At 36.3% G+C, this 11,572-nt stretch overlaps 1 protein-coding gene across 1 annotated transcript in view; it reads right to left on the reverse strand.

Moving 5' to 3' along the window:
• The window catches only part of LOC115451983 (ankyrin repeat domain-containing protein 29), a 61,836-nt gene extending 50,264 nt beyond the window's left edge, over window positions 1-11,572 (reverse strand). The window contains exons 1-4 of the mRNA XM_037436446.1: window positions 11,447-11,572; window positions 8,960-9,058; window positions 8,049-8,147; window positions 3,340-3,537 (exon numbers count right to left, since the gene is read on the reverse strand). Of these exons, the coding sequence (XP_037292343.1) occupies window positions 3,340-3,537; window positions 8,049-8,147; window positions 8,960-9,058; window positions 11,447-11,572 (522 nt within the window). The remainder of the gene's footprint in view (window positions 1-3,339; window positions 3,538-8,048; window positions 8,148-8,959; window positions 9,059-11,446) is intronic.

An 11,572-nucleotide genomic window follows, 5' to 3' on the forward strand; every position in this document is an offset into this window, starting at 1 on the left:
AAGAGTACTGTCTATCCCAGAAAAAATATAACGGGCCTTTTATCCCAGCAAACTCTCACGCAGGCGAAGCCGCGAGCTTTGGCTAGTCTTATATATCATAAAACCGTGTGTATCTTTTGGGAATATTTATTTAACAACGGAACAGAGATTTCACTTCAATATTACGTTTCATGTTACTCTCGCTCCACAAAGAGAATTGAACGAAATAACGTAGGGTTTTGTAACGCGATATCTCGTCAAAAGGATTCCTTTTATTTGGCTTATTGCTTTTGTCAATACGCGCTGTATGGTATCTTAGGCTCGCCTCACACGTGCCGTCACTAGATAAATTGAAAGGCACTTAGATGTTAAATTGCTTGAGAGCTTGAAGGAATATGTTTGGTATATATTTTGTAATAGTATGTATAAGGGATAAGTTGTAAACTATATAAATTGTCAATGTATGTAACCTTAAAGTACAGTCAGTTACGTTATAATTTATTTGATGGATAACTTTTATCTGATGATTGAAATTTAGCATTAATAGACATACAATCTCAAAACATTTTTTTGCATCGAAGCTTTGTTTTTGGAATTCAACGCTTTCAAAAAGCAAACTCTTCATCTTTATAAATATAGATATAACATTCTCGAGTCAATATTCCTGCCTAAGCACATCTTTTCATTTCATAATTAAGGTAAACGCACCAAAGAAAGGTAGCAACTCAAAACACTTCATTAGTCACTGACGTACGGATACGGCGAGCCAAACTGGGTCAAACAAACAATAAACCCTTGCCAAAAACTGCTGTCGGACTGTCAGTTCTGCTTGAACGTTGGCAGCCTATCATGTGCGAATTAATACCATGGAATTATTGAGAACCTTTGAATTTAAAAGCGAGTAAATGTTCAAATATTTTGTTTTGCTTTCATAATAATTAGGTAGTTGATATTTGAATTGTCATACCCCTTGTAATCACTGACATTTTGGTGAGTCCGCTATGGATGTAAAATAAGAATATTAAGTTATTTCTTTGATATAATTTATTAGAAAATTTAAAAATCAGTCCCCTAATACGAAACAGTCTTTAACCTTTTAAATTGAATATTCATTGAATTTATTGAAGTTGTTGAGGTATTTGTTAGAAGTAAACACAGAAATCATTGAATGGACTTTGATCAAATCTGGCACAAGTATGAACCACGTCCTGTATTAACATACAGGCTACTTTTAACTCTAGAAATCTCAATAATGAACTTTATTTCGAGAGCGTTAGACAAGATTCTTTTCTACAATCGTTCACTCTAATAAAAACAAGTAAATATATGGTAATATTCTATCCTAAGGCAAATGTATTAGTATAGAATAATATAAGACTATATATAATATTAAGCGGTGATAGCCTAGCTGGGTGTGGAACGGACTGTCAAGACGAATGTCCGCAGGTTCAAATCCCAAGGGCACACACCTCTGACTTTTCTAAAAAATCATGTGTGTATTCTTTGTGAATTTATCGTTCGCTTTAACGGTGAAGGAAAACATCGTGAGGAAACCTGCACATCTGAGAAGTTCTCTATAGGAATTTCGAAGGTGTGTGAAGTCTACGAATCCGCACTAGGCCAGCGTGGTGGACTAAGGCCTAATCCCTCTCAGTAGTAGAGGAGGCCCGTGCTCAGCAGTGGGCAAGTATATAATACAGGGCCGATATTATTAGTATTATTATATATAATATTATTATAAACTTATTCTAGTAAAGCATATTGTGTACGGCTTCTGGAAATATCTTTTATGCACGGGAAGCCCACAAAAGTGTGTATTCAATATACGAGAGTAGCTATAAATTTGTCGGCGATAGATACATTATCACCGGGCGGCTTTAATTTACAATTAAGCCAATTTATGTAGCACGTAGGTAAAGTAATGGGGAATAATTCAATCTATTAGTTCTCGAGCGTAGTATGATACAATTATGTAGGTAAAAGCCTTTTTTATTTGAAGTGATCTTAGTTAGTGGTGGTAGGTCTCTCATTTGTAAGAGTCTGCCTGGGTAGGTACCACCGCAATGTCTATTTCTGCCGCCAAGCAGCAGTGTGTAATCCCTGTTCTGTTCCAGTTTGAAGGACATTGTAGCTAATGTAACTACTGGACATAATGAAACTTAACATCTCGTGTCTCAGGATGGCGAGTGCAGTGGAATACCAAACAATACTTTGTAATTCAAGGTGTTGGATGATGTTTCTACTGTTTATGGGCGGTCGTATCGCTTAACATCAGGCGAAGGGCAAGCTCGTCTCGTCATTCAAAGCTCTGTTATCAAAATCCTAAACTCTGCTAAATTATGTCTTTGTATAAATTAAAAAAACCATACAAATATTTGTTTATTTTGAGCAAATAAGATTAAAATAAATACATGAAACGATACTCGAAGGGCATCTAAATAAATATTAACCCTTCTTATAATAGTCTTTTGAAAACAGAAATGAAAGATTATAACAGATCAAAAACCACTTTGTACGATTGTTCAATATAAACCAGCAATTTATTTCAAAAGGCTCAAACAAAATAGAAAAGGCAATTGGGATTTAATTGGAATTTCGTTATAAAGGTCGACGAGAATTCTAAATACTATTAACAAAGTTTTGGCACTAAAAATTCATGACTTAATATAAATATAACCTGGATAAACTAAATTTATAGGTTTTCAAATCTAGGTATATATACCGTAATTAAAAAATATGATTTTAACAAATATCGAAAATTCTTAAGAATATGTTGTCTCCACGACATGTTTGATAGAAATAAAAATATTGTTTATAAATTTGTTTAATTTTAGCTCCTGACGTCCATGCCCGCATCAGTCACGGGACAAAAAAAAAGTTTAAGAGGTTTTAAAGTGATTAATTGATAGTAAAAACATATTTATCTATATAAAAGTTGTAACAAGAAAGGCCCGTTGTCTTCTTTGAATAAGAGCCAATGTCGGCTAGGCATTGAAAGACTTACAATCTTAAGATGACGTGAGCAATTCCGTACTATAAAGCTATATATTAGTGTAGGTATTATCTACAATAGTCAAATTACAACCAGGCTTACAAATGCTGGTTGTAGGGTGTTTGTATCTGCCCGGATAAGAGCACAGTACACAAGATATAAAATCTGCCATAATGATCCATATGAGTATCGCGTTCCGGAATCACCCTATGTGTATTCGATGTCAAACAGGCATAATAATATCGAATGGCGAAAAATAATCATCTCCCGCGAAAAGATACTATTTCGACCCCACTTAACATCAGTTGCAAGGGTCACTTTGCCTTGCCGTTAAAAAAGAGCAGTACCTCCTACTGGCATTCACTTACCTTATTAACAGCATCGATATAAGCCCCTTTGTCTAAAAGTAGCTCAGCGACAGCTGTGTGTCCTGCTCTCGCAGCCAGAGCTAGCGGGGCGTCTCCAGCAGCGTCGACACTCTGCACCTTAGCGCCAAGGGATATGGCGTACTCGGCCACATCCGCCGCGCCGCGTGCGCACGCGCATTGCAGGATGTCGTTATGTTTCTGGGGACGAATTGACAAGTCATTTGGTTGGTTAAGTTATTGGGTACGTATTTCAGGTTTTTAAATAATCTGCTCAAATATTTATACGGCAGAAATTTGTGGGTATCTAGTATGAAAGAGTTTGTTTTTAATAAAAAGAACAAACTAGCGGTATCGTACATTTAGCCTCTGAGGAATGTTGATTTATACCAGTAACAAACAATTTGGGCGGGGACCGGGCTGCCGAGACGAATATTCGCAGGTTCAAACCTCAAGGGAACAGACCTCTGACTTCAATAAAATTTCATGTGTTTTCTTTGTGAATTATCGCTTGTTTTAACATCGTGAAGAAACCTGCATACCTGAGAAGGTCTCTATAGGAATTTTGGGGGTATGTGAAGTCTACCAATCCGCACTATTCCAGCGTGGTGGAGTAAGGCCTAATCAGTAGTAAAGGAGGCCCGTGCGGCAGTGGGACAGTATATAATACAGGGCTGATATTATTAATATTATTAGGTTAGTGATCCGAATGACCATTGTGTTGTCTATATTAAGGAATTGGGAGAATAAATGGGTTTATGTATTAATTTTTTTGTAGAGCCTACAAAGAATTAACCAAAGTTTAAATACGGGTCTATTGATCCAATTAGCATCGTAATAAAACATCCATTGAAAATATTAGAAAGTGTCCATTGTCTTATATTTCATCTGGCAACCCCGATTGATCTTGTAAAACAATAGACGGGAAACAATAAGAGAGCCGTGCCGGGCCGATACGGGCGGAACAATATAACTTATAGATTATTCTATAGGTGGTGCAATATTTTAAATTTAAATGTAGTATTCATTAGTATTGTTTATGAGCAGACAGGACGCTTATAAAGGAGCAATGTGCTCTTTTTTTCTTACGAGTTACAACAATGAGAAAAATGAGCAAAAACTATTAAGCCGATTTTTAAGAAAAACTTCACTAATAGAAAAGTACACTACTCCTGAGTGCTATGAAATACTTTTTATCCCGGGAAAATATTTATCCTACAAAAAAATCTTCACGCGAGCGAAGCCGCAGGCAAAAAACTAGTTATAATAGTTTATTTCGTAGTTTTATTGAACTACGGTATCACCGTCTTCTAGAAATCTGATATAACTTGTTTAATTATTGCATCTAGGTTCATAATTAATTCGGGACTTGGTATATTTATGTTTCCAATACATTTAAATCCACTAAACGGTATAGCGTCACTTCTAGTAAACTCTCTACTAGTTAGAGACCTTTTCACTCCTAGTTTAACAAACATAAAATTATCATAAATTATTCTTCATATATTTTCAAAATAAATGTATAGTACATTTATCCTTTATTTAGAGCGTCAAATTATCTTCACGTTCGAAATACAATACAATTCCGAGCGGTACAAAAATGTGTGGAGTCCAAGTTGTACGGATCAGAAACTATGTAGTTATCGTTCCTTGTCACAGAGGCAATAAATCCGTTAGGGATTGAAAATGTAACCAACGTCTGAAATGGTATTTCCTTTGAAACAAATTCAAATTAAACCGTCTGCTAAGAAGGTACTGAACGTTTTTATTTGATATATTGAGGATTTTAAAATGTTCAAGTCTAATATTTTTGTTGAAATAATCTGGAAATAAAATATTATATTATATTTTGGTATTTATATATGTAGTTGGTATTAACACACACACATACACAACAACATCACGCTTTTATCCCTGAAGGGGAATGCAGAGGCGCAACCAGGGCACCCACTCTTCGCCAAGGTATTAACATAAGGTTAAATACTAAATATAAAATCGAATATGATTAATTACTCTCTATAAATGTCAATAACAAACTTTGTTTTAGAAAAAGTTTCCAAGACACGCCTCCATCTAATGCACCTTGAATATAACTTGAAAACTCGGAGGCAGTCCCATTAAAAGTTTCCACTTGAATTCCGATTTCTAATAATGAAGCTTGTTGAACTGGCTCTAAATCTAAGTTTAGATGTTTTTTTAATGTTTTTCGTATTTCCAAATTGTTAGCCAATTATTATGTCGTACTAAATACATTAGGAAACAGAATAATTGTTAGTGTAAATTAACTATTTTGGTTATTATTTTTATTCCTTCAATTATAGAAATCACATACTACTTATATTTATATTCTACCAGCTTTTGCTCGCGACTTCGCACGCTTAATAGAGTTTTACCCATCGATATATTATATGTATTACGTATTAACGTATCTGGCGTTCCGTACACTCATTGTGTTCGACTGAACTGTACTGCAATCCGTACACCTAATTTTAGTATGATTACAACAGTGACAGCGTGTGGTTATGTACGGAGTGACGCTCATAATATAAGAAATCCCGATTCTAAGTGTAAACTTGGACGTGAATATAAAATATTAGTCAAATAAGTATTGTAAGTGAATAAATAAGGTTATAACAGTGACGTTTTGGTTGCCATTTTGGTTCATATTTTGAACGAATACTTTATATGAACTTTCGTGTATGCTCTGCTATCTAACTGCGGTGAGAACTTTATTCCCTTCCATGCAGTTGTGTTTGCGTGATGTGTGTACAAAGTGCAAACATGAAGACAGACAAAGACAAAAATATTTTATTTTTTTTTGTAATAATATACAACATACAGGACATCGGCTTGCTATAATTTTATGACGCAATAAATCTATATATATAAAAATGAATTGCTGTTCGTTAGTCTCGCTAAAACTCGAGAACGGCTGAACGGATTTATCTTATCTTGGTCTTGAATTATTCGTGGAGGTCTAGGGAAGGTTTAAAAGGTGAGAAAAATTCGAATAATTGCCGGGAAAATCCTCAAAACAGCATTTTTCTATTTCCCATACAAACGTTTTCTAACTAATACGTAGAGTCAATTTGAGCTTTATTGCTATTGTATAAAAGTTCACTGTTGTCTAAGCAATGTAGGTGTGTTCCTAACATGAAAGCAGTGTGCGTTGGAGCACAGAATATAATAATGTAATGTCGCGTTCTGAAACTCATCAAAAGTGATATCGCGGACCCGACTAAATTGAACAGTCACAAAATTTAATATATCAACAGTTATTTGGTTGGCTTCACAATATTATTTCTTTTGTTTTACTTTAAAATGCATGTTTTCGTTATGGACAATTTTGAGCTACTTTTGCATATCTATACTTATAATAAATTTGTAGAGAGGTCAATTCTGTACATGAAATATATTTCCAAAATAACTGGGGGTGATTAGGGATCGATACTGATGCCAAAAATGCAATTAGTAAAATTTTTGTCTGTCTGTCTGTATAACCGTTATAGAAACAAAAACTACTCGACGGATTTTAACTTAACTTGGTACAATTATTTTTCATACTCCTGAGCTGGTTATAGTATACTTTTCATCACGCTACAATTAATAGGAGCATAGCAGTGATGGAAAATGTTGGGAAAACGGGAGAAGTTACTCCATTTTTTAAGCTTCCGTCATTTCGTGTGCAACCTTAATGGTTAAAAGTTCCTTCGATTTCACCAGGATCCCATCATCAGACCCTGACCGGATAATCGGACCACCTGCATACCACCATAAATTAAAAAAAACATCTCGACAAATTGGGCACCTTCTCCATTTTTGAAACCCGAAATCCACGCGGGCGAAGCTGCGGGCGGAAGCTAGTGTAATTATAATAATCTATACTATTATATAAAGCTGAAGAGTTTGTTTGTTTGTTTGTTTGTTTGTTTGAACGCGCTAATCTCAGGAACTACCGGTCCAAACTGAAAAATTCTTTTTGCGTTGGATAGCCCTATGTTCGTGGAGTGCTATAGGCTATATATCATCACGCTATACCCAATAGGAGCGGAGCAGTAATGCCTAATCTCAGGAACTACCGGTCCGAACTGAAAAATTCTTTTTGCGTTGGATAGCCCTTTGTTCGTGGAGTGCTATAGGCTATATATCATCACGCTATACCCAATAGGAGCAGAGCAGTAATGGCTAATCTCAGGAACTACCGGTTCGAACTGAAAAAATATTTTTGTGTTGGATAGCCCTTTGTTCCTGGAGTGCTATAGGTTATATATCGTCAGGCTATGACCAATAGGAGCGGAGCAGTAATGAAACATGATGCAAAAACGGGGACAATTTATTAGTTTTGAGAGCTTCTGTTGCGTGCGCTGCGTAAACGGTTAAAGTTATGCAACAATAATGTATGACGGGATTGTTCCTCTTAAAAAGTTCTACAAAATTATATCATAAAACAAAAGTCCCCCGCTGCATCGGTCTGCCCGAACGTGTTAAACTCAAAAACTACCCAACGTATTAGGATAAAATTTGGTATGGAGACGGTTTGAGACCCTGGGAAGAACATAGGCTCCCGGGAAAATATATAGCGTGACTTTTATAACGGAAAACTTTAGCCCGACTAACTTTATAACGCGGGCGGAGCCGCGGGCAAAAGCTAGTATAATATAAATTCATAACTATACTGCGTATTTCGTACCAAGAGTACCAGGGCGTCATACCTTGTTAGTAGCGGCGAGACAGGCGCCAGCTTGCACTAATGTTTTCACTGCATCGAGGTGGCCGTGCCACGCTGCCATTAGCAGAGGCCGCATTCCAAACTGAAAGTAAAGTTGACAGTTACGGTCGTTTTATGCTGGCCTGGTATTTGCAAATGATTGCATGTAACATTGTTCCCTAGTAATCGGATAAAAAACTCCAATTCGACCGTAGAATTTTATGTGTGATATTATGTATTTGTAACTATTATACACACATTTAATTTTTTTGCACTCCCCTATAATTAATTATGAACTCTAATTATGACAAAAATCATACCCCGCACTGCGCGCAACGCGGTTATAAATGATTTTCCTTCTCGTAAAACACCCATGAGTCTCTCCGGTATTGGAATTGGTAAATAAAATATATATTTTGGGATATAAAATTCTGCAAACCTGATTGCATTACTTAGGCCTACGTCGTTGCCTATACTTTCGTGAATATTGGTGTCAAATCTTAGCATTTTTAACGAGGTCAATAACATCTGCGGTTTCGAATTATTAACCATGTTTATGGATATGTATTTCTGGTCAACACAGGCAGGGACGCTTCTAGGGTTTTCGGAAGGTATAAATATTGCCTTTACACTTTATCGGGCCTTATCCTTGTGTGACAGTAGTGTCGGGTCCAAACCATGAAGATATCTTAGGTTCGTTATGAATCGTAAATACATCCATATTTTCGTTCACGAGTTGGCCTATAGCTTAAATAAAAATCGACAAACTGACATAATCTCCACAAATCTTACTTTCAAATTAACATAATTCTCAACTTTGATCTTTGCTCGCTGCCACACCTCACAAAACATTATGGAATATTTTATTTATTATCCCATCAAAGTAAATGAACATGCGGTGTGTAACTGAATTACCTTATCAGCCGCCTCGATGTCGCATTTGGCTTCGATCAGTAAGTTGATTATTTCGACGTTGCCGCGGCTCGCTGCCCAGTGGATCGGTGCTCTGCCATACTGTTAACAAATTAAATATAAGCAGTGGTTTTCTTGAGAAATACTTTACCTTACCCTAAGTTAACTTCACAATAAAAATGGTTAGATTTTTTTTTCTTTTTAAGTTCAAACTTATTCCATCATACAGTTTTGAATATTTAATTTTCTTGTCTTGAATTTTCTTTGAGTTAGCAAAACATCAAAGTTTTCGCTTTTTGCGTGTGTACGGAGCTCACATACATTTTTAAACACGTTTCGGCAAAGGAAACAAGGCGCGCGTACAAGTCGTTAAAATGTAATTTTGTGAGTGAGGCTTGTTTCTTGGTGGGAATCAAGAATTTAATTTTGTTTGGTCGTCATTTCCTCCTATACTGAGTATTTCTCCAGATTTAATCATACAAGATTACTACATGTCAAGGATAAGTCGATTTAGGCATATTTTTTTCGAACATAAACATTAGGCTTGCCAGTAAATTCGGGAAATACTTGTTTTTGATTGGACCAAGTTTAATGTGACGATATGACGCAACAGGCACAAATTTCTGACCTAGGTAACTTAGTATCTAGAAATTCACACTTAACACGTAACGTAACTATTTATTAGACAAATTTTTATGTTAAGCCAATCATTAATGCGTAATGGCCAATGTGAAAGAGAGATGTCAAAACTTCATTAAACATTATTATAACAACCTTGATCCAATTTAATAATGGTTTTTATACAAACTCGTTCAAATATCCTATGAAAAGACAAAAGACTCAAAGCCATTCAAAAGTAATATTCGAAAGACAGACGCCATCTGAATAAATAAAGAGAATGAATAATTACTATTTCAGAATTGTAATTACTGGAAAGAGGCGGGAGACAAAAACTCATTTTCACTGTAGTTTTGTTAAACGGCGCTGAATTTCCGCACTGAACGTGGAGTGACATATTATGGGAATAAAACAGTTTGATATATGTGTCTAACTGTGTGGCACTAATTCTAAATGTTACTTCCAATGTATTAAAATCGTTCCAATGTATAATAGGAATAGATTAACGGCTTTTTGACTGTTATTCATATTAGTTCCTAGAAAATTTAAAATCCTACGCTTACGCACTCATTGTTTCTCTTATTCTCGTTTGCAATTTTTGAATGATCTCTCATAATAATAATTCAGATATATGAAATAATATGTAGATCAAATAAAATAACCAAAATATCAATAGACCTTTTTTTTTCAAACACTTTAGTGTATGGCTGTTCAATGCCCTATTAAGAAGTAAAAATATAAAATGAAACTACGAAGTAAAAGTTATTTACATAAACCAGTATGTATAAAAGGTTTCTTCAAGTAATTTCCTTCGAGATTCTCAGGCAGAAAGTAATTTGGAAAAAGTTATCAACTTAATCAGACACCTGAAACTAAGGTCTATATTAAGTAATCCGATTTTATTGGGAATCCGATTGGCAGGTAAATAGCACAGACGTTATGTGAGATTTTATTACTTAGTGCTTTTTCATTAAGGTTTATTATTACCTCTTTGGTACTACTTACAGGTATTTTTATTTTGATTGAACGATGAGACCATGCCTTAAAAACAGTAGCAACACACATACACACACACACACACACACACACACACACACACACACACACACACACACACACAAAATCACGAATTTATACTCGAAGGCGTATGCAGAGGCGCTACCAAGGCACCCACTTTTCGCCAAGTGTGTTCCGTCCCATGATATGATAGGGGGCGAGCCTATCGCCACATCGGGCACAGATTCCAGACTCCGGGCTGATACTGAGCAGAAAAACCCAAATATCACTTTGCCCGACTCGAGGTTCGAACCCAGGACCTAAGAGCGCTGTCCTACCGCGCATGCAGTACAACTACGCCACCGAGGCAGTCAATTTACAGTAGTTTGTTTCAATGTTGCGTTCCAGCGTGAACAATATTATTAACTCTAGTACTAGAGTTACTTAAGGCAGTTTGTATTGCGTGTGTTTGTTTATGTTTGGTGTAGTGGATACCGACGTTGTTAGCTTGGTGCATTGTTGGTGATCAAAAGAACGAAGTGACGATAGCCTAGTTGGGTGTGGAACGGACTGTAGAGAAGAATGTCCGCAGGTTCAAATCCCAAGGGCACACACCTCTGATTTCTCTAAAAATAATTGTGTGTGTATTTTATCGCTTGCTGCAACGGTGAAGGAAAACATTGTGAGGAAACCTGCACACCTGAGAAATTCTCTATAGGAATTTCGAGGGTGTGTGAAGTCTACCAATCCGCACTAGGCCAGCGTAGTAGACTAAGGCCTAATCCCTCTCAGTAGTTAGAAGAGGCCCATGCCCAGCAGTGGGACAGTATATAATACAGGGCTGATATTATAAGAGAATGAATGGGTCATACTCACATTGTTTCTGCAGTTGACGTCAGTAGGTCTCTGCAGTGCCTCTCTGACCGCGGCCGGTTCGTTCTTGATAACTGCCTCGTGGAGAAGCAGGTCGTTCTGCTGAACGCGAGATCGGGTCTCCGACAT

Source organism: Manduca sexta, chromosome 8, assembly GCF_014839805.1.
Source record: "Manduca sexta isolate Smith_Timp_Sample1 chromosome 8, JHU_Msex_v1.0, whole genome shotgun sequence".
Taxonomy (NCBI): Eukaryota; Metazoa; Arthropoda; class Insecta; order Lepidoptera; family Sphingidae; genus Manduca; species Manduca sexta.